At 57.4% G+C, this 27761-nt stretch overlaps 1 protein-coding gene across 13 annotated transcripts in view; it reads left to right on the forward strand.

The window, feature by feature from the left end:
* The first annotated feature begins 3277 nt into the window (after positions 1-3277).
* The window catches only part of Pacs2 (phosphofurin acidic cluster sorting protein 2), a 35394-nt gene continuing 10910 nt past the window's right edge, over positions 3278-27761 (forward strand). For 3 of the 13 annotated variants that reach the window (XM_048799497.1, XM_048799500.1, XM_048799505.1), the window contains exons 1-16: positions 4471-4710; positions 6216-6305; positions 7541-7666; positions 11261-11423; positions 11898-11971; positions 12192-12272; positions 13449-13508; positions 21055-21212; positions 23001-23091; positions 23304-23378; positions 23802-23947; positions 25414-25570; positions 25844-25948; positions 26155-26261; positions 26695-26849; positions 27371-27481. In XM_048799497.1, coding sequence (XP_048655454.1) covers positions 4486-4710; positions 6216-6305; positions 7541-7666; positions 11261-11423; positions 11898-11971; positions 12192-12272; positions 13449-13508; positions 21055-21212; positions 23001-23091; positions 23304-23378; positions 23802-23947; positions 25414-25570; positions 25844-25948; positions 26155-26261; positions 26695-26849; positions 27371-27481 — 1924 coding nt within the window. In that variant the 5' untranslated portion in view covers positions 4471-4485. Of the gene's footprint in view, positions 3376-4470; positions 4711-6215; positions 6306-7540; positions 7667-11260; positions 11424-11897; positions 11972-12191; positions 12273-13448; positions 13509-21054; positions 21213-23000; positions 23092-23303; positions 23379-23801; positions 23948-25413; positions 25571-25843; positions 25949-26154; positions 26262-26694; positions 26850-27370; positions 27482-27761 lie in introns of those variants that run through there. The other 10 variants (XM_015496484.2, XM_015496511.2, XM_048799501.1 and 7 more) reach the window with 9 other exon arrangements.

Below are 27761 nucleotides of genomic sequence, written 5' to 3' on the forward strand. Positions count from 1 at the left end.
TATATTGACATTGTCTTAAAATACTTGTTTTTCCTGGCACTGGGGATTGAACCCAGGGGTGTTCTACTATTGAGTCACACTCCCGACCCTTTTTATCTTTTATTTTGAGACAGAGCCTCACTAAGTTGCCCAGACTGTTCTTTAACTTGCAATCCTCCAGCCTCCCTAGTTGTTGGAATCATAGGTGTGTACCACTGGACCCAGCCTAAAATACACTTTGCTTCATTTCTGTAACTTCACCGTCACTGTCACAAGACTTGCAAGTACCAGGTGCAGGTTCATGTCGTGTGTCCTTGTAGGCTTGTTATAAGGCTGTTTGGCCTGGTATCCCAAGGCAGCTGTCCTCTCTCTTCAGACCAACCTTGGATCAACAGCAAGTGGCAGTGCTGCTGTCTGGCTCAGTTTCTCTATGCAGGTGATTGTTCTTTTAATGCTGTGTGCAACAAATAGCCTTTCTTAGAACATACCTCAGGACGCCAGGAAATAAACACACGAAGGAACACACGTGGAAACCCCAGTGGGCCGGAGTTGAGCACAGCCACAGCAGGGAGGAGCCCCTTGTAATTGGTGCCCTGCAGAGCTGTAAGCTCGGGCCTTGGGCATCTACCAGGAAGAGTGCCCCCCTAAGGCGGAAGCCACAGTCCCACAGAGCCTCCTGTTCTGCAGTGTTGGGTCCTCCCAGCAGCAGCGGCCTGTGCTGCCCCACGTCAGAGAAATGCCAAGGAGCATAAACTTGTAGAACTAGGACCTCTGAGAGCATCAAGTATGAGAAATTGAGACCTTGAAACCCTGGCCCCCAAATAAGTGTCAAGGATGGGTACACACACACACACACACACACACACACGGGTTTACAATTAGTTTATAAAAAGCAGAATCCAAATAGGGTTTCTGTTAGCAGTAGGTTGGTGTGTCTCTTAGATCTGCCCCCCCCCACCTTTTTTTTTTTCTTCTGGCACTGGAGATTGAACCCAGGGGTGCTTTACCACCAAGCTACATCCCAGCCCTCTGTCATTTTGAGACAGTTGGCAACTTGCTAAGTTGCCACAGTTGGTCTAGAAGTTGTGATCCTCCTGCCTCAACCTCTGGAGCCCTGAGATTACAGGCATGTACCCTGCCTTTCCCCTCACTTCTAAAGGTTATCACATATCCAGTCGTGGTGGTACAAACGTGTAATCCCAGTGAGTCAGGAGGCTGAGGCAGGAGCATCACAAGTTCAAGTCTAGCCGCAGCAAATTAGTGAGACCCTGTTTCAAAAAATATAAAGGGCTGGGGGAACATGGCTTAGCAGTAGAGCACGCCTGGGTTCCATCTCCAGTGCCAAAAAGGAAAGAGGAAGTGATCGTATAATAACGTTCCATTCCGCACCTCCTTTTACACAGCTCTCGAGTGCTAACCAATTCTGTGTCCACCACTCTCTTCAGGTCTGCACCTTGGGACAGTCCCCCACACTGTCCATACCCCTCCTGGCCTCTGCACTCTCTGCTCTTGGCATTGCTCTTCCAGAATGAAGAGCTGCACAGCCTGCTGCCACTGGCCTGTGCCCAGCATGGTACCTCTGGATGGTCGTGCGTGTCCGCCGCCCAGCCTCAGGTGGCCCGGTTGCCTCCTGGCCAGAGGCTGCAGGTTTTCCTCTGCCTGTTTCCAGCCCTTGGCCACTGAGCATGCTGCTGGGGATGCAGGCAGGTCTCTGAGTGGACTGGGCTTTTACCCTGGGAGGCGTTCCAAGGGGTAGCAGTGCGCCTGGTGCTACAAGAACCCACCAGGGTGTGTCCGGGTGGCTCTGCACCTGGCGTCCCTGCAGCCACAGGAGCTCCAGGTGCTGCTGTCCCTCCTCTCCATAACCTGGGGTGAGGTCTCTTTTCCATTTTCTTTGTGAATTTGTAGTGCCATCTGAACAGCTGTGTGGCGGCCGCTCAAGTCTCCCCAGTGGCTCTGGCGGGAAGCACCTTTCACGCCCCTCGCCATCAGTGTCTTTTAATTCGCTCACTCATTCATTATGTTTGTTTTCATATTGATGAGTTTTGAGAGGGCCTTTTCAGTGGGATAGAATCCTTTGTTAAATGTTTGGTCAGCAAAGACTCTGCTGTCCAAAGCTTGTCTCCTAGCAGAGATTTTTGCAGATTGGCCTTAGGTTTTGACAGGTTTGGTGAGTCAGCTTCCTGTCCTGCCTGACTGCTGTGGCCCCTCTGCCGGGCACAGACTGGCACTGCTGCTGCTCCGTGCAGAGTGGAGCTGCCATCTCAGAGCTGAATGACTTCCTTCTTTCTCTTCTTTCTTTTTTTTTTTTAATTTTAATTTTTATTATTTTTTAGTTATCGATGGACAGAACGCCTTATTTTGTTTCTTTTTATGTGGTGCTGAGGATCAAACCCAGTGCCTCACATGTGCTAGGCAAGTGCTCTGCCACTGAGCCCTAGCCCAGCCCCAGCCCAGCCCCAGTCCCTGCCACTTCTTCCTGAGTGGCCGGGGCTGTTCTAGCTCTTTTGCTGTTGCATGTAAAATCAGTTTATTGACACAGACTGAACCCCTGGATGTCTCTGGCATGGTGCCAGATGCACAGGTCGGGCTAGGGAGGGCCAGCAGCACCCCTCGCGCCTGTATAGCTCTGTCCTTCCTTCCAGCACTCGGGGATTTCTAGCGTGAAGATCTGCACTGTTTTAGACCAAGCATTTCCTCCTTGAGGGGATTTTATTGTTTAAATAATTAATTGAACTTCTTTTTAAAAAATACATGTACATTTTCATCGTCAATGAGCCTTTATCTTATTTAATTCTGTGTGCTACTGAGAATTGGGCCCAGGGCCTCACACCTAGATCAGCGCTCTACGTCCAAGCCACAGCCCAGCCCTGAGGGGATCTGTAAATGGGTGTCTTTAAGCTTTGCCCACCCTCCTACCCCCCACCCCGTGTGTGTGCATTAGCTTGTTGCAAGTGGCCCTGGGACGTGTGGCCCGAGAACACTGGTTCAGAGCTAAGTCTGCATGAGCGGGGTCTGAGACCAGGGGCTGCTCATCTCCCTCCTGCCTGTGCCCTGTCCCCGCCTTGCCTCTGGCACTAGCAGGGCCCGTCTGTGTGAGCCACGGTGTGAGAGCCCAGGTGCAGGCCTGGGTCCCGTCTTGGGGCGGTGCCCAGTCCCTCACCTGCAGCGTTAGCCGTGGGCATCCTGTGGCTGCTCCAGGTCTCAGCCTGTGCGGAGAGCTCCTACTGGGCGTGGCACAGCTGCCCTCCAGCTCCACTCACGCACTTCGGGGCTACCCTGCAGCCCAGCCCAGCCAAGGCCCGAGCCCCAGATGAGTGCAGGGAGACCACAGCTCTCTGCCAGCCTCCTACTCAGGTCCAGCAAGGCTGCCTCAGGAGGGGCGTCTCGTCCAAGGTGAGCAGGCCCAGCTGCTCAGTCATGGACAGGCAGCAAAAAAATGCAGGAGGTGGGAGGGGCTGGGTCCTGCAGGGCACGTCCCCACAAGGCCTCACCTCGCCCAGGCCCCATCGCCTGGTCTGGGCCCTGTCCTCTAATGTCAGCTTGGGCTTGCCCGAGGCTTCTTTTTCAGGATATTTGAGCTGATAATTCAACTGATTGATGAGCCCCATTACTGTTGCGTCTTGGTGGATTTGTGTAGTTGGTGGCAAAGAAGTGTTTGCCCTGCTCATGTTTTGATGTCTGCAGGTCCTTCCTGAAGTGAGGACTCCTGTCCTCTTTCCCTTTGTCCAGCTGGAGGTGTTCTGAAGTCTGCCCACACCAGGCCACGGGTGCTCGCTGCTCTCTGCTTCTCTGGCTGGTTTCACTTAGCTGCTTCTGCTCCCTCGTCCCCTTCCCTGGGCTCCTCCTCTTCCCGGCTCTGGCAGCCCCTCCTGCGTTTTCATCTCAGTCGAGGCCCCTCTGAGGCGGGGCTGCGGGAGTGTGGCCGGCCTCCTGTGCAGCCTTACCCCTTAGTCACCTCTCAGCTGTGGCTTTGCCCCGGGGTCTCAGTGTGCTGACTGCACCACAGTCCAAAATGTCAAGTGGACAGTTCCAGGAAGAGCAATCCACACATTTTAGATCAGACACCCTTCCAAGTAGGGTGGCAAGGGTTAGGTTAAGTGCTGGAGGCCCTTCCTGCAGGGTCCACTGTGCAGCGTCAGCCTCTGCTGCTCCCTGCTGGCCGCTGCTCCCCAGGCAGGCTCAGTCCACCGGGTAGTCTTGTTGGGAAGACACTGCCTGCAGTGACTGGGGTCCCCTGTGGGAACCCACAATTGCACAAGAGGTGGGGTTGGCAGTGGGAAGGTTAGGGAGCACTGGGTGGGCTGGGGAAGCCAGGGTGGGGAGTGCCGTGTGGGCTAGGGTCTCTGCTCCCACATCTGGGAGCTGGGCTTGGGGTGATGCCGTTACCCTGGTCTTTGGGGGCCTCTCTGTTCTGCAGTCTTATGGGAGGGCTTTTGGGATCCTGGTGGCCTGTCTCTCCCACCTGTCTGCTGAGCTGCCTCTGGTGGAGATGAGGCCCTGGCCATGGTACACAGGGTCACTGAGTGTGGCTGCAGTGGGCCAGGCCTGCAGAAACTTCTGGGAGGTGGCCCCAGGCTGGTGGGGGCAAGGTGTGGGTGGCCTTCGGGCAGCGTCCAGGCTGAACTGTGTGCGCCTTACAGGTTGTGCAGCCTGACTCTGAAGAAGCTGGCGGTCCTCAGGGAGCTGGAGAAAGAGCTCACATCAGTGGTGATTGCGGTCAAGATGCAGGTGAGCTCAGCCTGCCACCCCTAAGAGTCCCTCCTGCTTCCTCTTAGTGTGGGGCTGGCAGACACAGGTGCAAAGGCGCAGGAGGCTGCATCAAACAAGCTGGACAGGGCTGGACCGTCCCTCTTTACCCCCGTGGCCTCTCCCCCCATTCCCCATCATGTCCCTGGCCCTCTGTGTGTCGGTTTCCCCCTAGCCAAGGCCCTTCTCCACGGCCCCAGAGGCACCCAGGCCCTCGGACTGCATCTCTGCACTGCCCTCTCCTGCTGTCCCAGCTGGGTAGGTCTGGATCTCCGAGACGCAGAAGCTAGGATGATTGGTACTAGGACAGGGAGCCGAGCAGGGATCGAGGAAGGAGGGCTGTGGGGAAGGGCCTCCACTCCCCTGCCACCCTGGTCCAGACCTGACGGCTGATATCCCCCCACTCAGGCCACCCATGCCTGCTTCCTGCCACATGACCCTGCTCTGGGCTCCCTGGGTGGTGAGCTCCATGCCCCCTCCTTTCCTTCACATCCCCAGGCTCCCCACCCCCAGCCCCCTCTGCAGCTGCCTGCCCACCCCACCCCCAAACCTTGGCACATTCTGTGTCTGATGATGCGGGAGTCTGGCACTCAGCGCACCTGGCCACCTCTACCCTTCTCTCTCAGCATGAAGTCCTCGGGGTCTGTCCTTGCTGGACAGAGAAATGCTGTTTTTGTGTGTACTTGGGACTGAGCCCAAAGGCGCTTGAGCATTAGGCCACATTCCCAAACCTTTTATTTTGAGGCAGGGCCTTGCTAAGTTGCTTAGGCCTTCACTAAGATGCTGAGGCTGGCCTTGAACTTGCAATCCTCCTGCCTCAGCCTCCTGAGTCAATGGGATTGCAGGCATGCACCACCACGCTCTGTGGAGCAGATCCTCTCAGACAGTACTGTTCCGAACAGCGATGGTGCACTTGAGTTTAATTTGGTGTAGGTGGGAGGTTGGGGTCCTGTCAGTTCATACAGTGACTTTCCACATGCCGACAGGAAGCTCCTGCTGACTGAGGCCACTTAACGCTCACTGTGCCTTGAGTGCCTGCGTACTTTGTGTGTGTCCCCAGATGGTGCCTACCCTCTCTCTCCTGGCAACAGTGTTTCTGTGCCATCAGCACTAGGCCTCTGAGGATGTCCTCTGGAGGGCTGTCGGCCCTGTGTGATCTGCTTTTTTTAAAATATGGGATGCCCAGCACACTGGCCTACCAATTAAGGCTGGCGTCCTGCCGTGAGGTATCTTGGTGACTGTGTACTGTGGCAGGAATGTTCCTGACCCTCTCACTTCTGGGCGGGTCCTAGAGGTGGGGTTGGTGCAGCAAAGGGAAGGATGTGTTCAAGGCTCTGATGTGTGTCCTATGCTGCCTCTGAGAACCCTCCTTGCTTAGGCCTCCTGTCCAGGATTTTCATCATGACGGCTTAAAGAGTGACTAAGTGACCGGGTTGTTGGTTTCATTTAAAAATTCCCTTTAAATCAACAGATCTATCTTCTCACAGGGCTCCAAACGGGTCCTCCGATCTCATGAGATTGTGCTGCCCCCCAGTGGACAGGTGGAAACTGACCTGGCCTTGACCTTCTCTCTGCAGGTGAGTCTAATACGGGGTGATGGGACACTGTCTTAGGGCCCTGGATGTTGGGATGGGCCCTGCTCAGCACCTGGAGTGATGGACACTCCCTCGCTAGGGCAAACTGTGTGCCTTCTTATTTTGATCTTCTCTTGGTTGTAGCTTATTAAATGATTAGAAAATTTTCTTGGTGTACCAGGTTCTATTTTTATTCATTTCTCATGGTTAAAAAAATGTAATGAGGAGGCCACACATCAAATTCCCAGTTAAGCTCATTCTCATATTTAGAGAAGATGGGCAGGAGTCCAGGGGAACTCAGTCTCCTAAGTTCACAGCCATGAGCATTGGGTGTGCCTAGTGGTGGACTGTCTCTCAACTAAGATGTGGCTGAGCGCCTCCCAAGGCCAGTGGGAAACAGAGAGCCTCCCTGGTTCTCTCCAGAGCCTTGCCCCATCTAGGAAGGGAGCCCAGCTCCAGTTAATTCAGCACCCACTAAACCAGTTCATTCTAAGTTCCTATGACTCCTCTTCTCCTTTTAAATGTACGAGTCTGCTGAAATGCCCGTGTCCCTGCGAGCTCCCGCCAAATACCTCCCCATCACCACCCACCACCTACCAGCCCTACCCTGCCTGGCTACCTGGGGCCGGCCACTGGAGCTATCCCCACCAACATGCTCCTGGGGTTTGTAGTGTGTGACTTTTTGGGGTGTCCAGTTCTTTGAGGTGTAATTTACTAAACAGGACTCACCTGTATTGAGAGCAGGACCCTTGGCTTCTGCAGTGTGAACAGGCACACAGCCCTGCTCAGCCAAGCGCAGAGGCTCATCTGCTTTGGTCCAAGGTGCTTTCTCTGTGTCAAGTCTTGAGAAAGAACCTGTGAGCATCTGCTTGGGCGAGTCCCTCCAAGCAGTCCCCTCTGGCTGCCCAGCTGGAGGGTGTACACACCCGAAGGTGGGAGAATGCACGGGGGTCAAGGCCATGGTTGTCTCCTTCATGCATCCATGAACACACATGGCCCCCCAACCCAAATATCTTGGCAAGCCATTCCCATCCACCAGCTTCAGCCAGCAGGGTGGGGCAGAGCCAGGCAGCCCGACTGCTGTGCTTGTTCCTGGGTGGTGGGAGACAAAGGGCCCGGGGCCCAGGGGCGACCCTGAAAGGTCTCAGGCAACATCACAGGTCACCCCATGCAGAGCTGACCTCAGGCCCATGGGGCAGGCTGCACTGGGCGCCTCAGGTGCGCACTTCTGCCCGCAGTACCCGCATTTCCTGAAGAGAGAAGGCAACAAGCTCCAGATCATGCTTCAGCGCAGAAAGCGCTACAAACACCGCACGATCCTGGGCTACAAGACGCTGGCTGCGGGCTCCGTCAACATGGCCGAGGTGAGCGCCCGGGCCTGTGTGGCACTGTGCAGGCTGCTTCTAGAATAGCAGAGCATCTGTATGTGGCAGATTGCTCCTACATGTCCGGTGTTCACACCAAAGTGACCAGAGGAGTGGGCTCCCCCGTGATGCTGAGCTCAGCCCAAATGTGCTGCCTCTTCCCGGTTCCCTGGCCCCACATGGCTCAGCACAGCTCCTGCCACACATGCAGCCCTGTGTGCACGTCCTGCTTCCAGACCTGCCCGCCGTGGCAGAGGGCCCAGGCGGACCTGTCCTGGAGCCCCTCTCCGAAGGCTCCTCCTGGGTATCCCATGTGGCCCTTGCCAGCCCCAAACATGGGACTGGCTGAAGCAGTGGGAGCACCTCAGAAGGAAAACTGCCCAGCAGCCCCGTGTCATCCTGCGTGCCGTGGGGTGCTCTGGGGCCGGGGGACTGTGCAGATGGAAGGGACTTGTGACATAGAGGCACCCTGGGCTGAGGGGCCCAGACCTCCTCATGGGTCCGGGAGCCACAGCAGTGGCTCTGAAGAGGGACAGCTGGGGTCTCGTGGAGCTGTATTGGGCCTACCTGGGGCCAGCGTAGCAGCAGCAGGCCTGGCTGTAGCACCCCCGCCCCTACAGGGCTGCCAGACTCCGGTGCCGTCCAGCCCCACCAGTCACTGCAGGCCTGGGTCTCCCCGACCCCAGCTGCCCCGCCGTGCTGCACACCCAAGCCTCCCCATCCTGTCTCCTGGAACTGGCCTCTGCCCCCCAGACTCTGGGCTCTCCCTTGTGCTAGACTGACTGTTTTAAAGACCACCCTGCCATGGCGGCTGCAGCTTTAAAGCCTGTCCATTCTTGGGAAAAAGGGCCAGTCCCTGGATGTGGCCTCTGCATCTCTGCTCCCCACAGCCCACTGCCCCACAGCTGTGTGCTCTGAAGCCAAGGTTGCCTCAGTGCCTGCCTCTCTGTGCTCCCTGGCCACCCTCCTCTAGGCCCTGCCCTGTCCTCTCCCACCACAGCCTCTGGCCCCAGACCCAGCTCGGCCTTCCCACGGGGCCTGGTTTCCTTGCTGCTTGGCAGTGGCTATCCCTCCCTGTGACCATTGCGGGCTGTATGTCATCCCATGAGCTCTGGTGGATTGGGGGATAAAGGTAGCTCTGACCTTGCCTGGTGGGCGTGGGATGTGTCATGAGGCTCACCTGGGGGCTGTGCCAGCCTGGTGTGGTCGCAGAAGCTGCCACATAGGAGTAGGCTGGGGCTGTCAGCGAGGCTGGTACTGTTGTATAAGGATGGCACTTGGCAGGAGGACAGTGTCCCTAAGGTTGGGACATGGGGTCAAGCCAGTGCATGGACATAGAGGTGACGGCTGGGTGGTCTCCCCGTGAAGCCCCAGGGGCCTCTAGCGGTAGTTGGCCCCACTTACTGTCCCTCTGGCCCTGACCCACCATGTGCTCTGCCCAAGGGACTTGGCGGGCAGAAAGGCCTGAGCTGGGTGTCTTGGGGACCTGCACGTGCATGTGGATGGCTGTCAGGGCCAGGGGCATAAACAGGAGAGCACAACGCCAGGACCTGGCAGCAGGAGGAGCTAATGGCCCCTCAAGACCTGCTCAGGCATGGCCTCCACTCACACTGGTGAGCGTCATGGTGGTGGGAGGAGGCCCCAGCTCTGCCCCCTTGGGGCTCCCGTCCCAGGTGGACCCAGGCCTCAGCCTGTGCACCCTCACCCAGGTAGCTGGGGTGGCAGAATTGAGGTCCGCAGGCCTGACCACTGAGGTTCAGAATTGTAGGTTGGCCCAGCATTTCCCTGGCCTCTGAGCAGCTTCCCATGGCTCTGAGACTCTTTGATGGTGAGAACGGGAGCCTGTAGGGTGGCAGGAGAAGGCCACCCCAGCAGGCTCCAGCTGTCACTGGGCCCGTGGGCCAGCCAAGCTAGGGGGCGCAGGGCCCTCAGTGCCGTATGCACTACAGCCGGGCCCGAGTGGGACGGCCCCCTGGCCATCAGCATCACCCAGCAGAGCTCCCAGCGGCAGAGCTCCTGAGTGCTGCTGGGAAGAGGCGTCAGTCCTGAGGAGGCCTGGCCAAAGCCCGGAGTGTGCTGGGAGAGCCAGGGGTTCTGGGCTGGGGCGTCAAGGAGAGGTCAGAGGGAGACTGGGAACCAAATGGGGGAGAGGTGGGCCCAGGCTACCTCCCCAGCCCCAGCCCCAGCCAGCCCTGGGGACTCTCCCTCATTTGTGGTGGCTGGTGTGGAGCATGTTCCCAACCCTCTTCACAGGACCAGCCCCTACACTCCAGGCTTAGGGTGCTCTCAGGAGCAGCTGGACACAGGGATCAGCGCAAACATGCCTTTCACAGGAGGTGTCATCTCCCTCTTACCCTCCCACATGGAGGAGGCGAGAGTGGGTTTTCTTGGCAGAGGCCCCGACCCACCTGTCTCCTGCAGAGGTAGTGGGGGCAGGCAGGGCCAGTGTGCCTACATCCAGGCTGCTGCTCACCCCCACCAACCGGTGGCCCTTCCCTCAGCCAGGGTCACTGGGATGGATCCATGTGTCCACCTCTGGAGAATGTTCTGGCCTCTGAGCCAGTGGTTCACACCAAGTCTGAGGTCACTGCAGGAAAGTGACAGGTGTGTGGAGCTGGGCCTGCAGAGGCAGGTGAGGGAAGCAGCCTCTGAATGGCATGTACCCATGCAGAGTATGTGGGCACCTGTGTCCCTGTTGGAACACAGGTGCACAGAGCCCCCAGAAGTGGGCGAGTCTTGGTGTAGGGCTGCCAGCTGACCAAATTTGGCATGACAGGATGTGAAAGCAGATGTGAGCTTTCTTAGAATTTATTTATTTTTTTACAGATTAGACTTAGCACCCCCAAATCAGGACCCAAAATTTTAAAAAAAATCTCATCTATGGGGCTGGGGCTGGGGCTGTAGCTCAGTTAGCAGAGCGCTTGCCTAGCATGTGCAAGGCCCTGGGTTCAAGCCTCAGTGCTGAATCTGATGTATAAAATCCTGACGTGGGTCCCATCAGCTGGCCACCAGCAGGGCTTCAGAGAGCGCAGGCCTGTGAGTGAGGGCTCTGAGGCATGGTGGTGCAAGGCAGGCAGGGACCAAGGGATGGACGCACCCTGCCTCTCTGGTTTGTGACTCTCTTGTAGCAGTTGACCCTAGAGCTCGATGGTCTCACAAGCCAGACCTGGTAGGTCCTGTGCTTGCTCGTGGCCATTCTTCCTTGGCCCCCATGAACATGCCCCTGGACAGGCATCTTAAGGGCTGGTGGCCGTGTCACATTCCACGCTGGCCCTCACCCCTGCTGCCATAGGTCGCTTGGCTATTGTGGGAGCCGGGGCCTCCTGGGTGGCTACCCAGGCACCACAGGTGTGCCAGAGACCAGCTGGCTGCAGTCGGTCCTAGCTGTTTCCTTGTCTGTGGCATCTAAGCTGGGGCTCTGCTCCCCTACTCATTCCGTCCTCATCTTGGCCGTCCCCCTAGCCCTGTTCTCCTTTGCTCTCTGTTGTGGACTCTCTTGCCCACTGCCAGGCACCTCCTGCTCTCAGATATGGGGTTGCCAGGGTGGAGGGCCCTTTCCATTTGTGGTACATTCTAGCACTATCCCCCCTCCAGGTGATGCAGCACCCCTCTGAGGGCGGCCAGGTGCTGAGCCTCTGTAGCAACATCAAGGAGGCCTCCGTCAAGGTGGCTGAGATCTGGATCATCTCCCTGTCCAGCCAGCCCATCGACCATGAGGACAGCGCCATGCAGGCTGGGCCCAAGGCCAAGTCCGCAGGTGAGTGAGGCGGCACTGTGCCCCTCCCTGCTGGTCTGCCCTGGCAGTGGGTGGCAGAGCTGTGGACTATGGGGCACCTAGGTCCTGAAGGCTGAGTCACATGTGCTCAGGAGGTGTTGTAAGTCAATCAGTGCCACCTGATGCTCTGGGGCCTGCCTGGGTGGCTTCATAGAGACCAGGTACCCTATGGGCCGTCCTCTCTGTCCCCTTCAGTCTGTGGCCTGGGACAAATGCTGGGCAGCCCGCAGCAGCTGCCACCATCACAACGGGGCCCCCCGGGGCAGGGAAGGCTGCTGGAGGTTGACTGGGGCCTGGCTGAGACACTAGAGGGCAGGATGCAGTGGGGTCCAAAGCAGGGTCGTGTGGTCCCGCTGACCCTGCCAGGCCCGCGAGCTGGGGGCCTGTGAGCCACCTTGGTGCCAGGGAAGTAGGTAGGACTCGACGTCTCCGACATACCCTGTGCTTGCTCCACAGACAACGACTCTGAGGACGAGTACGAGAGCTTCTCCTCGGAGCAGGAGGCCAGTGACGACGCTGTGCAGGGGCAGGTAACTGAGGTTTGCCAGAGCGTGGCCACGGCCACAGGGAGGCCCTGGGGGCTCAGGGCACCGGGATTCTCCCACCCCAGGCTCCCACGTGCCCAGGGGCAGCTCCAAAGAGGCTGTGGCCAGGGTGGCCTCAGCAGTGCCTCCTTAGGGCTGCATGCTTGGCTGGCCCCGCCCGGCCCAGGTGGGTGGTTGTGACCTCAGGCGTGTGCTGTGCCCGCAGGACCTGGATGAGGATGACTTTGAGGTGGGGAAGCCCAAGAAGCAGCGGCGCTCGATAGTAAGAACGACGTCCATGACCAGGGTCGGTGGAAGCTGTTCTACTAACACTGGGTGGTGGGGCTCGAGCGGGGCACCGTGGGCCTGGGGCCAGGCAGGGGCGTCCCTGGGCAACCCCCGACTGCCACTTCCCGCCAGGTACTGCCCTCTGAGGCCTGCCCCAGGTCCTCGCTCCAGCTTTGCATGGTCACGAGGTCCCCAGGGTCTGGAGTGAGGCTAGATAGACTGGCCTTTGCTGCTGCGGCCTCCATGGGCCTGGGATGGCCGCCTCCTTGCCTTGGCACCACTCACACCTATGTGTGGCCAGTCCTGCTTTGCCCTGAGCCCGGCCTGCCTGCAGTCCCATGGGCACAGGAGCTCGGCAGGGTTCTTTCCTCTAGGAAGAAAACTTGGGTGGGCCTCAGCCCTTCCTGACCCTCAGTGTCCTTCACTGGAGAACTGGAGACCCTCAAACCCCAGCACTGAGCTGTGCCCCTGCAGGAATGGCAGTGTGGGTTGCCAGGGAAATCTGTGCTAGTGCTGACAGGGGACGGGCGCTGCCCACTTGTGGCAGCATGTGAGTGGGAGGCCTTGGGAGGCTGTGCCCCTGTTGTGCCAGCTACTCCCACACAGGGAATCCGTGTTGTCCTGGACCATGGTTAGCACCAGTCAAGCCTCAGCTCCAGGGCCCTGGGCCAACCTCTGAAGGGAGGTGGGTGGGGCGAGCCCTCTCTCTGTAGGTTGGCTGGGGACATACCTCGCTGGTGGCCAGTGGCTAGAGCTGAGACTGTACAGCCCAGGGCAGCCAGGGAGCAGTGGGGTTCAGACTGTCCACTGAGCAGGCACCGCCACCTTGTCTACCATACCTGCTCAGGGCCCACCCAGCAGCCTCCTTCTGGAGGGGGCTGGGAGAGCGGGAAGGGCTGTGAGGCTTCTGGAGGAATGGCAAAGCCAGCACTTGCCCTCTTGGCACCCCTAGCACCCCTGCGTGGGGCCTGGGATGGTCAGCTCTCCCGGGCATTCTTTGTCTGGCTTCAGCTGTGGCCTGAGACCTGGTGAACATGTCGTGGGACTCCTGCAAGAGCCACGTTGCATGTGTCAGTGCTGCTGAGTGTTTCCCGTGCACCTCCTCTGGCCCAGTGCAGCAAGAGGCCCAGGCACAGCCTCACGGTGCCCCAGGAGTGGCTCCAGGTCATGCCTGACTTTGCCGCTTGCCTTGCAGCAACAAAACTTCAAGCAGAAGGTGGTGGCGCTGCTGCGGAGGTTCAAAGTGTCCGAGGAGGTGAGTGGGCTTAGCCTCCCTATTGAGCAGCCTGCTGGGGAGGAGGTGTCTGATCTCTGGGCAGCTACAGCTCTGTGCTTGCCCTCTGTAAGGCATTGCCCTCTGCCCGCCAGGCTGGGCGACAGTGGTGCTGTCTCCTGACGTCTCCCGAGGTGTCAGCAGAGAGCCAGGGACGACCAGCTCCATGTCTGTAGAACTCCAAGTCATGGTCACCAGGGAAGATGGACACCGGTTTTTTGTGTTCATTAGCTTTCATAGATAGACTTTATTTGGGGAACTGTTTAGGCCCATAGAAAAATCAGGCAGGTGTGCACAGAGCTTCCGGTGCCCCTGCCGCCATAGGCGGTCTCCCTTGCCGCCAGCATGGCATGGGTTCTTAGGTTTTAAATTCTTCTAGCGTTTCTCTAGTTTCCAAATTTTCAGTAATGAGCTTGTGTAATTTCCATAACCGAAAGAAAAACTCCTTGGTGCTTTCATTTTTTTGTTTGTTTTGGTTTGGATTTTGTTGTTGTTTTGTTTTGTTTTGGGGTACCAGGGATTGAACTCAGGGGCAGTTAACTACTGAGCCAGCCCTATTTTGTATTTTTTTATTGAGAGACAGGCTCTCACTGAGTTGCTTAGCACCTTGCTGTTGTTGAGGATGGCTTTTAACTCGCAATCCTCCTGCCTCAGCCTCCTGAGCTGCTGGGACTGCAGTCATGGCCACTGCACCCAGCTTCCTGGTGCTTTAACACATGGTGTGATGCTGGGCTGCAGTGGAGAGGAGGTCCCTGGGTGCGCCACTGTGGCGCACCACCACTGGCCACACGGCCCCCACAGTGGCTCTGTGTCCCTGAACATGAAGGCCATATCACCAGAGCACCCACACTTAGTGGCTGCTCTGCTCAGGCGTAAGTGCTGAGATTGGCCACGTGGGGCCAGCAGTGTTTCTAGGACCCACCTAGCAGCCTGCCTCTAGGAAAGGACAGCTTCCTCCTCGGGCACAGCTGGCAGGCCCTGAGTCTTTGCTCACTTCTGGTAGTGAAACAGTCCCTAATCTAGCTGCAGAGGGGACACTTAGCAGGGCAAACCCCTGGCCTGAGGCCTCCCTGACCCCTTCTGTATGCCTAGCAATGAAGGAGTGTCCTCAGCTGGATCTTGACCATGGGGTTCTGTACTTGGCCCAGCCAGGGACTGAGTCCCAGAATGTACCTGACCCACACAAGTTGGGTTCTGACTTCTGGAACTCAGCTCAGATTGTGAAGATTCGGCCAACATCCCAGGCACTGTACTTGGGTAAAGGACTCTATCATTTCCTGGGGATGATCTGGGATGGTGTGACATTCGCATATGTTGATGAAGTCATGTGGTCTCTGTCTACCACTGTACTCCCTCTGGTGTGAGGACCAGACCACCTTGCACAGCTCTGTCCCTGTGTCTGGGTGCTGTGGCCAGTGTGTGCCTCCCAGCACTGCCCAGCTTGTGGCCCTCACAGCAGCCCTGGGAGATGCAGGAGAGGCTTGGCAAGGGGCAGCCTCCTGCTGGGCCGGGAGCTGACTTAGACCACTCCTGCTGCTGTCACTGTAGCTCAGTCTGGGTAGCTAAGATACAGCCAAATGCTTCACTCCCAGTCCTGAGGCTGGAAGTCCAGGGTCACGGCTCCGGCAGATGGGGTGTCTGGAAGGGCCTGGTCCTCTCAGACAGTGTTGTCCACATGCCCTCACACAGCAGGGCAAGTGGGAGGAGCACACTTCCTCCAGCCTCCTGTATGAGGTCACTAATCACTTCCCAAAGACCCCACTCCTTAGCATGTCACCTCAGGGGTCAGGTTTGAACATCTGAGTTTCAGGGCTCACGTTTAGACCCTAGCCCACAAAGTTCATGTGCTTCTCACATACAAAATACATTCTTTCCATCCCAGTAGCCTCAAAGTCTTAACTCATTCTAGCCTCAACTCAAGAATTTAAAGACCCAGATGTGAATATCATCTGCATCAGAGCAGGTCAGACCCCTCTCTAGCTGTATGTAAGCTCATGAAACCAGTGATGTGCTTCCAAAGTATAATGGTGGGACCAGCATAGGGTGGATATTCCCTGTGGGAGGGAGGGAGGGAGGGAGCTGTCTAAAGGAAGTCAGAACCCAGCAAGGAAAATTCAGAATCTCCAGGCTCGAGATGGTCATCTTTGATGTTCCACCCACCAGGCACCCCAAGCTGGGAGCTGGGCCTCAGCCCCAGGTGGCCCACTCCTGGTGCTATAGGGTGCAGATGCAGAGCTATGTCTCTGCAGTCCTCCCAGCTCTGTGGCAGCTGGGGACTAAGTTCTGCCATCCTGGGTGCCCCACTCCCCTGGCACCACTGGACTTTACCCCAGTGGGGGCTCTCTGCTGGAGCCCTATCTCCACAGAAGTCTTCTGCCTTAGCCCAGGGCATCCTGTGGGTCTGGGTGAAGGTGCCCATGCCCCCGGCTCTTCACGCCTCTAGAGTTGGCACCAGGTGGGTACTGAACAGTAGACCACTTATGCCCTCTGGAGGGGTGGCTGCTGCTATCCCTATCACACCAGAGCAGTGCCCCCAAATGCAGGGAGCAGAGCAGAGATTGTGCTTCCTAGCATTCTGGGCCCGTGGTAGGCAGGACAGCACCAAAGACTTCTCAAGTGCCTTTAGGCCAGTCTCCAGCTGTCCTGTCCATACTGACCTCCTCTCATTCACTGGCCACCCCCTGATGTTCTCTTACAAACACTTTTTCACTCTGTGCAGCCTTTCCCAGGGAGAATCTTCCAGACCTTAAGTCCTTCCCTTTCTTTTTTCTTTTTTTTTTTTTAATGTTTATATTTTAGTTTTAGGTGGACACAATGTCTTTATTTTGTTTTTATGTGGTGCTGAGAATCGAACCCAGTACCTCACGCATGCTTGGCGAGCGCGCTACCACTTGAGCCGTATCCCCAGCTCTTTTTTCTTTTCTAGATAACTTTATTTTATTTATTCATTCATTTTTTTTTTATGTGGTGCTAAGGATGGAACCCAGTGCCTCACGCATGCTAGGCAAGTGCTCTACCACTTAGCCATACCCCAGCCCTTTCCCTTTCTTTTTTTTAAATTTTATATATATTTTAGTTGTTGATGGACCTTTATTTTGTTTATTTATTTATATATGGTGCTTAGAATCAAGGCCAGTGCCTCACACGTGCCAGGCCAGCGCTCCATCACTGAGCCACAACCCAGCCGAGGTCTTTTTGATAAGTTTCATCTTTAATCCCTTTTTCTCGCTGTACATTACTGTGTGCAGTCAAGAGAAGCCATGCGGCACTCTTGGTGCTGAGCTTGGATTTCTACTGCCAGCTGTCCTGTTGACACTTGGAAGTTCTACCTTCCACCAGACACTAGACACAGACAGAATCCAGCCAAGCTCTTTGTCGCTTTCCTCCAGTTTCCAATAGCACGCTCCTTCCTGTGTGAGGTGTCTCGTGGCCTTTGGTGGCACAGTGGTGGCACGGTCCCGCCGAGGTCTGGCTCCGAGATGGCTCTCTCCACAGCTCTCCTCTTCTGAGCATCGCCAGAACCGCCCTCACAGCTCACCTCGGTGGGCACCACAGACCCTTCCAACCTCTACCCTCCCCCATTCCATAGCCTCTTATACGTGTCAGGAGTCTGTCAGAGCATCACTGTGCTTCTGCGCCTCCCTGTCTGGGACTGCTAGAGCTGCCACAGCTGGACGCCTTGACTGGCGATTCAGAAACAACCACAGTGTGTTGCTTACAGTTCTGGAGGCTGGGAGTCCAAGACCAAGCCTCCCATAGATGCCCAGTCTGGAGGGGGCCTGTTCCTCATGGACAGCACTGTGTGTCCAGGGTGGGCAGATGGGGAGAGTATGCTTCCCCACAGTCCCCCTTTTCTCAGTACTGGGCATTGAACCCAGGAGTGCTTTACCCCTGAGCTACATCCCCAGGGCTTTTTATTGTATTTTGAGAAGGGGTCTTGCCGAGTTGCCCAAGCCTGGCCTTGAACTTGCCATCTACCTGCCTCAGCCTCCTGAGCAGTTTCAGCTCCATTTGCAAGGACACAAATCCCATTTATAAGGCCACCTCTCATCCCCTGATCACCTCCCAAAAGCCCCACCTCCCAATACCATCCTCGGGGGCCTAGGTTGTGGCAGGAATCTGAGGGAACACACATTTGAGCTGCTGCCTCTGACATAGGCTGAGGCCTCTCAGGTCTTTGATCAGCACACACACAGCAAAGCCACAGAACTCCAGGCGCAGTGTGTCCCTGGGTGGCCTTTAGCCTCAGCCAAAAGGCTATTCTTCATGTCACCTGTGAGTGGCACACCTGTATAGTCAGTAGGTTTTCAACAAAGATGCCACGTTCATCAGAGAAAAAATGATCTTTTCAACAGAAAATGAACCTCAACACATAACCTCATTGTTTGCAAAAGTCACCCTCTGAAAAATCACGTACTAAATTTAAAACCTAAAAAATAATTACTTGAATTTTAAACTCTAAACATCAGAAATTTAAATTCTATCAAAATTCTAGAATATAAAGAAACATCTTTGTGAATGTGGATTCGGCGAAGATCTGTTAGGACCCAGAACACGTGTGAGTCTTCAAAGTGGGAAAAACAAAGCACTGGGCTCTGTCAAAAGTGGAGACTGAAGCATCCACACTCAGAAGGGTGGACATCCCACTCACGGGAGGGACCTGGAGCAGCAGATCTGCAGCAGCAGGGGCAGGAGAAGTGACCAGGGGGACAGTGCTGGGGTGGCACCTCTGGCTGGCAAACCATGGCTACACATCTCAAGTATGGGGTGGCTCCTGGGGCGGGGCAGGGTCACCTGTGCTCTTCCACACCCTGGGGGTGTCACGCTGCGCTCTTCAACACCCTGAGTGAGTCACTTCATAGTCTGGCCAGTTGTTTCTTTCTTTTTTTTTTTTTTTTAGTTATCAAGGTAACTTTATTTTATTTATTTATATGCAGTGCTGAGAATCGAATCCAGGGCCTCACACATGCTAGGCAAGTGCTCTACCACTGAGCCATCATCCCAGCCCCAGTTGTTTTTTTTTTCTTTTTCTTTTTGAGGTACTGGGGATCAAACCCAGGCCTTGTGGTGCTAGGTGAGCACTCTACCACTGAACTACATCCCCAGCCCCATGTTGTATATTTTTGCTATAATAAAAAAGTAGAGCTGGGCGCAGTGGCTCACGCCTGTAATCCCAGCAGCTTAGGAGGCTAAGGCAGTAGGATCGTGAGTTCAAAGCCAGCCTCAACAGCAGTGAGGCCCAGGCCCTAAGCAACTGAAACCCTGTCTCTAAATAAAATACAAAACAGGGCTGGAGATGTGGCTCAGTGGTCAAGCACCCCTGAGTTGAGAACCCCCTTCCCCCCCAAAATTAGAAATTTGCCTGTGAAAAATACTAAGAGAAAAAGCAAGCCACGATATGACAGAAAATATTTGTAAATCACGCGTCTGATAAAAATTTCTATCTAGTGTATAAGAACTTTCAAGACCCAGTAAGAAAGACGGCCCAAGGTTCAAGTGGGCAGGACTCACCCAGTGGGTGTGGCGAGCATGGTGAGGGCCTGAAGAGGAGGTAGTGGCAGCAAGGCGTGGACCCTGCTGACTCTTGCTGAGGTGGCAGTGCCTGCGGGTTGATCTGCAAGCCCACGTTGTCCCTCTGCAACCCTACGTTGTCCCTCTGTAAGCCCGCTGCCTTTGCACAGAGACCCACCAGCCGGCTCTGACGTCAATGCGTCAGAGCAAGGGCCTCCCAGGCAAGACAGTATCTAGAAAGAAGCTGGAAGATTCACACTTCCTGGTTTCAAAACTTACCACCCAGCTGAAGAGGTCAAGACCATGGTGCTGACACCAGCACAGACCTAAGTCAGCGGAATGGAGTCCAGCACCCAGGACAGATCTCACATTGCCACCAGTGTTCAGCAAGGACATTAAGACCAACCTGTAGGGGAGGGTGCAGGCTTCTCAACACACATTGCTAGGAGAACTGGTCCTCATACCACATGCAACAGAACCCACAGCAGAGAACACCTTCAGGACACTCAGCAAGCAGTGGCCTCTTAGATTTGACACCCAAAGCACAGTGACAAAAGAAAAATAAACTGGAATATCACAGTAGTTAATGCTTTTGCACTCTAAATAATACCATCAAGGGTATGAAGCAGCAGCCCAGAGAAGAGAGCTGTTTAGCGAATTATAAAGGGCTTGTGCTCAGAATATATAAAGATAACTTGTAACTCAGAAATAGCCCAGTTAAAAACAGGTGTCTGTCTCTTGAGGAAGACACCCGATGGGAGCTGTGGTGCTCCCGACTACTGCTCCCGGCCCACAAGTTGCCAAGGAACAGAGCAGCCAGGAAGCTGTGCTGCAGCACAGCTTTTACAGTACTGGAAAGGTGGCTGTGAAAACACAGGTGGCAGCTGACCAGCTAGGGTGCCCCTTCCCCAAAGAACCCATGTCCTGCTCTGGTCAGAGATACAGAGGTGTGGGTGGAGGCCTGCAGGGGGCCTGGCAGCCTCAGAACCAGGGAAATGCCTATGGTGAGGTCCACATCCAGTCCTCCAGAGGTGCCAGCAGACCCTCAGGCTGGCTGGGAGTGGAGGTTGAGGTTACCACTTCAGGAACCGTCAGCTACCCTAAGATGGTGTTTGTCGTTTGTTTAAAAACATGAATTGTCTGATTAAAAGATGGGCAAAGGATCTGAGTAGATGTTTCGCCAGAGAAGAGAGAGATGTGGTTAATAAGGACTGTCATCAGTGGGCATCAGGTCAGCTGGTTGTCAGGTAGGTCACCATTTGCCCCCCAACAGCAGGCACATGTGCACGGGTGGGTGGAAAGCAGGCACTGGACACTCCAACTCATGCTCCTGGTCAGCCCTAAGGAGGTAGGGGCGCGTCCCCACTGTGACCCCTAGGCTTGTGCTGCCAGTTTTATCTGCAGGAGCCACGTGGGAAACAGTCCAGTTGCCCATCAGTGCTGGCCACAAACACCTGCTCCCACTCAGAAGGGACCAGCACTGACACGGGACTCGCATGGGCCTGCCACCCCATGCCGAGTCAGATGCCAGACGCAAGGCTGCATCCTCCTGACTCCACTCTGGCAGTGTCTGGAGGGGCTGGCTCACAGGGCAGGCCTGGGGGTGGCTGCCAGGGATGCAGCTCTACAAGGGCACAGGCTTCCTGGGCAGACAGGAGGTGCTCTGCACAGCCGCCTGCAGCACAGCCGCACAGCTGCAGGCACTTCCCAGTGCTCCCTGGCCTACACTGCATGCTCTGCTTCCTGTGCGGGAAGCACCCTCTAGTCATTGACTGAGGGCCAGGTCAGGCCGAGGAGCCTTCATACCACACAGTGTGAGGACCTGAGGTCTTTGGAGAGAGTCCCAGTTCCCAGAAACAAAGTAAATAAGATGGAAGTGCTGGTCGCTGAGTGTGCCCAGCAGCTCAGCACCCTGCTTGTCCTCCTTCTGCAGACCACTCTTCATAGCCCGTAGGCTGCTGCCAAGGGCGGGTATGGGCCTTTGTGGGGCCCTTATGCACCTTTGGTGTTGTTACAGGTCCTGGACTCAGAGCAGGACCCTGCGGAACATGTCCCTGAGGTGGAGGAGGACCTGGACCTTCTGTATGACACACTGGACATGGAGAACCCCAGTGACAGTGGCCCTGACATGGAGGAGGATGATAGCGTCCTCAGTACTCCTAAGCCCAAGCTCAGGTGAGTCAGCAGAGCTAGATGGTCATTTTGATAAACCCTGCAAAGAGACTTCTGAGCAGCCCTCAGGATGCCCCCACACCTGCTGCTTGATCAGTGGCTGACCTGGGTTGGCCCTGGGCACTGTGGGCAGGGCCACCTTCCTCTGAAGGCTTGGAAGGTTCCCACAGGCCAGACTGCCAGGGGCAGCCTGGATGGGGCAGTGTGCCAGTCAGTCCCAGGTGGTTGCAGGTAGACTGAGCCAGGTATCAGGAAGGGGTGTATTTGTGTGAATCCGGTGGGAGGTGCCCGAAGGCTGGCAGGAAGCTGGGGTAAAGTCTCCACAAGGCAGTGTGGTTCTCAGGTGTCAGAATCAGGTGAGCCCTCAGGTCGTTGGGATGGGGGTGGACTGGAACGATCTGTAGAAGGCAGGAGCTCGGGCATGGGGCAGGTGGGATGTGGGGCAGGCTGTGAGGACTGAGGGGTCCTCCTGGGTGCTGGAGGCCTGCCAGCACCTCTCCTGGGGTGGCAGGGGCTGGCTGAGGCTGGCCTGGGGCAGGAGGAGCAGCACGGAAGGTCTCCTCGCAGGTTTGCTGTGGACGCTTAGGAGACCCTGTTCTGTGGGGTGGGAAGCACAGGCCACAGGACAGTGTGTAGGCCTCAGTGTGGCTGGGTGTGGCAGGCCTGGGGTGTGGCAGGTGGCAGCTGAGGTTTGAGGCTTTTTAAACCTACATGGTACAGAGAGGCACATACAAGAAAGTGGTGTCCTGTGTCATTAGACAGGTCCACAGCTGACCCTGGCTCCCCGGCAGCTCCCGTCTCACCCTGGCACTGACTTTAAGCCACCTTTACTCCTTGTTCTGGAGGGCAGTGTCCTGGGCTTGGCTTCATTTGTGCTGGTGTCTTGCTGCACTAGGGCTGATATACTGGCCGCTGGCTCCCACCCGGCATGGGGGGGCGCCCTCCAGGGTAGTGTGGCCATGCAGAGTTCCATTCCAGAGCCTACAGGATGGAGATGCAGCTCTGTGCTGCCCAGTAGCCATAGACCATGCTACCACCTGGGCCCCTGCATCTTGGGTCAAGTGCCTCCTGCCTCATCTCTCCGCCTGGGCTTGAGTGAGCCCTCTGCGTTCTGCACTGCTGGGGCGGCACCAGCTCCTCCCACGCCACCTGGGTCCTCCCACTGTGAGTTCAGTGATGTTGGCCTTGTTGGCAGAGTCCCTGGCCAGTTAGTGCCCACAGTTCTGGGTGGGGCATGGACATTTCAGGACTGTGATCTTGGGTGGTCACACACAGCTGAGTCCCTGTTTGTCCAGGTTTTAGGACTTAGCGGGCACATCAGTGCTCTCAGGAGTCCTGGCACGGTCCTGGCTGGTAATGTCTTTTACATCTTTTGGGTCTATACCCTCTTTTCCCCTCACTCAGACCTTATCTGCTGGAGGTGGGCATGTTCTGCCCAGTTAATCTGGAATGGCCTGGTTGGCCTAGATTGGCCTGTTGGTCTGGAACAGGCCTAGAGTGGCCTGTGCTTGCTGCGGGTGCCTTCACTGTGCTGTGGAGAATGCTCTGCTTCCTGCAGGTCTCTTCAGGCAGCCTCCAGCAGGTTATTGGAGTGGAGCTGCCACTCAGCCTCTCAGTTGTTGACAGCCCTGCCCTGGTTGAAAGCCAGGAGCAGACAGGGTTTCAGGGATGCCTGTTTTCTGAGAGGGGCCCCTGGGCTCCTCTGTCTGCCCCTTCATGTGTGATAGGAGAGCCTCACTTGCAGTATGGGGAGGGTCTTGGAAAATGACATTCATCCCTTTCCCGAGCCAGGCCATACTTCGAAGGCCTGTCACACTCCAGTTCACAGACGGAGATTGGGAGCATCCACAGTGCCCGCAGCCAGAAGGAGCCTCCAAGCCCGGTGAGTGGCAGCAGAGCCCTTGGGTTTCTGTCTTCATGCTGGACAGGCCCTGGGCAAGCATGTCTCTGGTTGCCATGTGTTCCCAGTGGCAGGAGACTGTTCTGGGATGACCCTGAGCCCACAGTCCAGGAAAGTCCCATTTGGTGTCCCCTGGGCCTCTTCCCATTTGCAGCCAGAGAGCAACACAGCCTGATTCCTGTCTCCATCCCCAGGCTGATGTGCCAGAGAAGACACGGTCCCTAGGAGGCAAGCAGCCAAGTGACAGTGTCTCTGACATGGTGGCCCTTGTAAGTAGGTGTGGACATGCTCGTCTAGCTGTGCCCTAGGCCCCAACCTACCGCAGCCACCATGTGGAGCGCCTGTGCTCACTGCCTGGACATGGGCTGGCCCCGGGCCAGGCTGCCAGGTGCTCAGGATGCCCAGTCGAGGGCTGCTGCTTGCTTCCACTGACATGATGGCCCATGAGCAGTGGGATTCCCTGGTGCCCTTTGGAAGGGTCTCCAGATGGTGCTGGGCTGTGTGGGAGCTGGGTCTCTGGCAGGTTTGGTGCGGGTCTCCCTGCAGTGTTGGACCAAGAGTTCTGTGATGTACAGGGCTCCAAGATGGCCTAATCCTTCCCCCAAGCCAGGACCACACAAGCCGAGAGGGACTCCAGGCGGGCTTTGTGGTTCTGGGCTAGGGAAGAGCACATACCTTCCTTCTCTGCCCAGCAAAGTGCGCCAGCCTCACGGGAGCCATCGGAGCAACCTGAGGACAGCCCTGAGGCCGAGACCTCCACCCTGGACGTGTTCACTGAGAAGCTGCCACCCAGCGGGAGGATCACCAAGACAGAGTCACTAGTCATCCCCTCCACCAGGTCCCTGTGCGCCCCGGCCTGCCCGTAGGAGTGGCTCCCCATGGGATGGGGCTGCTGACTAGATGGGAATCACGGGGAGAGGCCGTGACCTTGGGTACCTTCTGGAGCCGGAGTTGGGCCCCACCTTGTGCACAGCTGGCTGCCTCCATTGTCTGGCTGTCACCTGCACTCCCTGGAGGGCCACGTGTCCAAGGGTGCTGCCCCTCTACCTGCCATGCCCCAGGACAAGCTGCCGAATGAAGCCTTGGGGGAGCAGCTGGGGGCCAGGAGGCCGTTGAAGTGGGTGGGACTGGGGACAGGCAGCAGGCAGGATTGACAGCTCAGGGAGGGTAGGGCCTGAGCCTGTGGCTGGCCAGGGCCAGGATGGGCCCACCTCCAGCCTGCACCCCACACCCCCAGGCTGCGGCACACATAGAGGCGTGGAGCACTCGGGGATGAGAGCCTGGTGTTGGCACAGGTAGCTTGGTTTGTGTCACGGTGAGCACAGGTCACACCCATGGCCCTCTCCCCACAGCCATCTCAGTCTCACCTGGGCAGGCTCCATGCTTCTTGCTTGGGGACATGCCAGACCCACCTTCCGTTGTCCCCAACTGTGGGCACCCCTTGCCTTGCATGCCTGACCCCAGAGTCCATTCACCAGAGCATGTAGTGTTCCTGGCCTCCGCCGGATCTCCCTTGGGATCTTGTCTTTCCTCTGGCCAGCACCACTGTGCCCAGAGTTTGGTGGCTTCAGGGCAGGAGACCTGTGAGCCCATGCCTGTGTCAGCACCCTACTCAGCCTGGGCTGTGGGGAGGAGGTCCCCTGCTGTACACCCCAACCTCCCCGCCCTTGCCTCCAGGCAACCCTTTAGACAAACTGCCTCCCCGCTCCCTAGCCACCTCACTGCCTCGCGCAGGCCCATCTGTAGAACCCGGCACTCAGCACCAGTCCAACCCTGGCTTTCTCTAAGCTAGTGCAGGCCAGGGTCGGAGGTGTGTCTGCGCCAGGCTCCGTTGCACCTTCTCGAGGCAATCAGGACATTCCTGGAAGCAGCGAGTCTGGGCACTGGCATTTACCCAGCAGGAAGCAAACAGGAGCCTGTGCTGGGCTCTAGGTAGTCACCTTGACGGTCAGCACTTAGCACTGGCCTGCCCCCAGCTCTGACTCTACCTTTTACCTTGGAGGGGTGGGCAACCCCGAGGTCCCCTATCAGGTACACACATGAGGGAAGCAGGGCTGAGGGCCGGGTCCCATATGGGCACCTGGGTCTCAGTGCTCCGCCCTCACAGCTGGGAGCTCTGTGTAGCCCAGGGCCCTGCCGCTCGTTCAGTGACACTGTGGCCATCCTTCCCTGCTCTCTGCTAGGCAGCTCTTCCCTGGAGCAGCGCAGTGTGCGGCTTGTGTGAGCATGTGCCTGGCCTGCTCTGGCCCTGTCCCCGTCCGCCTGCCCCAGCTGCCCCATTCCACGAGCCTGCTCTGATCCCAGCAGGTCTGAGGCGAAGCCAGCTGGTCGCCGGGGCCGGAGCACATCCCTGAAGGAGAGACAGCCATCACGGCCACAGAACGAGCGGGCCAATAGCCTGGACAGTGAGCGCTGCCCGGACACGCGGAGCCAGCTGCAGGTGCCTGTGGGGCTTTGCCAGGTCAGGGCAGCAGAGAAGTTTAGAGATCAAGGTTGCCAGCAGACCTAGAAAGGATCCTGTGTGGGTCCCGTGCACACTCCAGCCCTCCCTGCCACCTCCGGGGGCCAGGCAGGGTACACGGCCACCTCAGCCAGGCAGCTTGGTGGTGGGCCTCTCTCCCCTGGCTGCCGGGAGTCTGCTGCTGTTGGGGGCCGTGTGGTGCTGAGGCTCCACTCTTGGTGGGGAGAAGATGGGTGCCACATGTCCTGGGTGTGGACGGCCGGGTGTTTTCAGATTCCCAGGAAGACTGTGTACGACCAGCTGAACCACATCCTCGTCTCTGATGACCAGCTCCCCGAGAATATCATCCTTGTCAACACCTCTGACTGGCAGGGGCAGGTAGGAGCAGCTGCCCGGGGCTGGTTGTCCCCAGGAGTTCCGTGTGGCCGAGCAGACACCCCGCTCAGGGACGAGTGCTGGAGCAGGCATGTGTGGTGGGCTGGCCTGCACGAGCGTGACCTCTGCACTCTGGGGGTTCCAAGGAGAGGGGCAGATGGATGGGTGCAGATGCTGTACCCAGGGTCACTTGTGCCCGTCCCACCCAGTTCCTTTCAGACGTCCTGCAGAGGCACACGCTGCCTGTGGTGTGCACGTGCTCCGCAGCCGACGTCCAGGCCGCCTTCAGCACCATCGTCTCTCGGATCCAGAGATAGTGAGTCCTGGCCTTCCCTGGGGTCTGCCCTGTGGAGCTGTTGCCCGAGCATTTGCTGGGGTCCCTGTACCCCAGGCCTGCCTGCCATTCCGAGGTGGGCATGTTCTCTGCCCTGGGGGATGTGGGTGGCTTCTGACCTGCTGCCCCACAGGTCCCCTGCAGCCTAGGCTTTCCTCTGGTGCCAGGGGCAGGAGGGTCTCTTGGAACTCCGGGAGGGTGGCCGCCCAGCCTGTCAGTCCAGACAGACCCCGCCCCAGCTTAAAGGGCCCACTGGTAGGGGTCCTGGGCGGCAGGGCTCATGGTGGCGGCAGCAGCTGTAGCTAGGGAACAGGCTTTCTGGGGCTGAGCTGTGTGGACCTTGGGCTGAGGACAGCTCTGACAGTTCCCCTGAGGTGCCTGTCCCCTCTTCACCCCACCTGTCTGGGGGTTGCAGCTGCAACTGCAATTCCCAGCCCCCGACCCCCGTGAAGATCGCCGTTGCGGGGGCGCAGCATTACCTCAGCGCCGTCCTGCGACTCTTCGTGGAGCAGCTGTCCCACAAGACCCCAGACTGGCTCGGCTACATGCGCTTCCTCGTCATCCCGCTGGGTGAGGCCTGCGGCTGGCTGGGTCCACATGGTGGCGAAGGTGCAGGCGCCAGCCGTGGTGTCTGGTTCCTGAGGTTTCGTGTGGTATGGTTTACATATGATAAGGTCATTTACATGGAAATTGACACAGTCACCCTGCAAGGGGGCAAGAGGTAAAGCCATCCCCCTGAGACGGCCTGCACCGGGCATCCCCTTGGTCTGTCACTGGGCTCTCTCTGTGCCAGTTTGAGTTCTTTGTCAGAGAAGCACAGCAGGGCTGGGTGGTTAACCCTCCCGGTCCCGTGGTGCTGTGCGGTTGAGCTTGATACTCTGTGTAATTCCCCTACCAAAAAGCCGTCCTGGCGTGGCAGGCAGTGTGGCTGGAGGCCCACCTTATGTGTGTGCCCCAGGCCAGCACCAGTGGCTTCCTCGGTGAATGGGGTTCCAGGAGACAGTGTGCCACACCCTTTTACCATACCACCACCACAGAGGGGTCCTGGACTGTGAGCTCCACGTGGTGACCATCCTGCCCTGGGCACACAGGTTCCCACCCTGTGGCCAGGTACCTGGGCTCCGTGGACTACCGCTACCACAACTTCTTCCAGGACCTGGCTTGGAGAGACCTGTTCAATAAGCTGGAGGCCCAGAGCACAGGTGAGGCCCAGTGTGGGGCCTGTGGCGGGGCTCGCACCCACAGTCCCGTTCCCTGGAGGAAGGGGCTCCTGGTCTTCCAGGAGACCTCCCCTCATATCTACCTCTTTCTCAAGCTTGGCCCCAGAAAAGGGATAGCAGGCGGAGTAAGGGGGCTTGCCAGGATGCTTCCCTCTCCCCAGTCCAAGCCAAGGTGGCCAGGAGGGGAGGGCGCAGGGCCCTAGGAACACGCCTTCAGGGCTGGTGGAGGATGTGACCCAACACCACTGTGGATGGGCACTCG

This window comes from Marmota marmota, unplaced genomic scaffold (genome assembly GCF_001458135.2).
Source record: "Marmota marmota marmota unplaced genomic scaffold, marMar, whole genome shotgun sequence".
Taxonomy (NCBI): domain Eukaryota; kingdom Metazoa; phylum Chordata; class Mammalia; order Rodentia; family Sciuridae; genus Marmota; species Marmota marmota.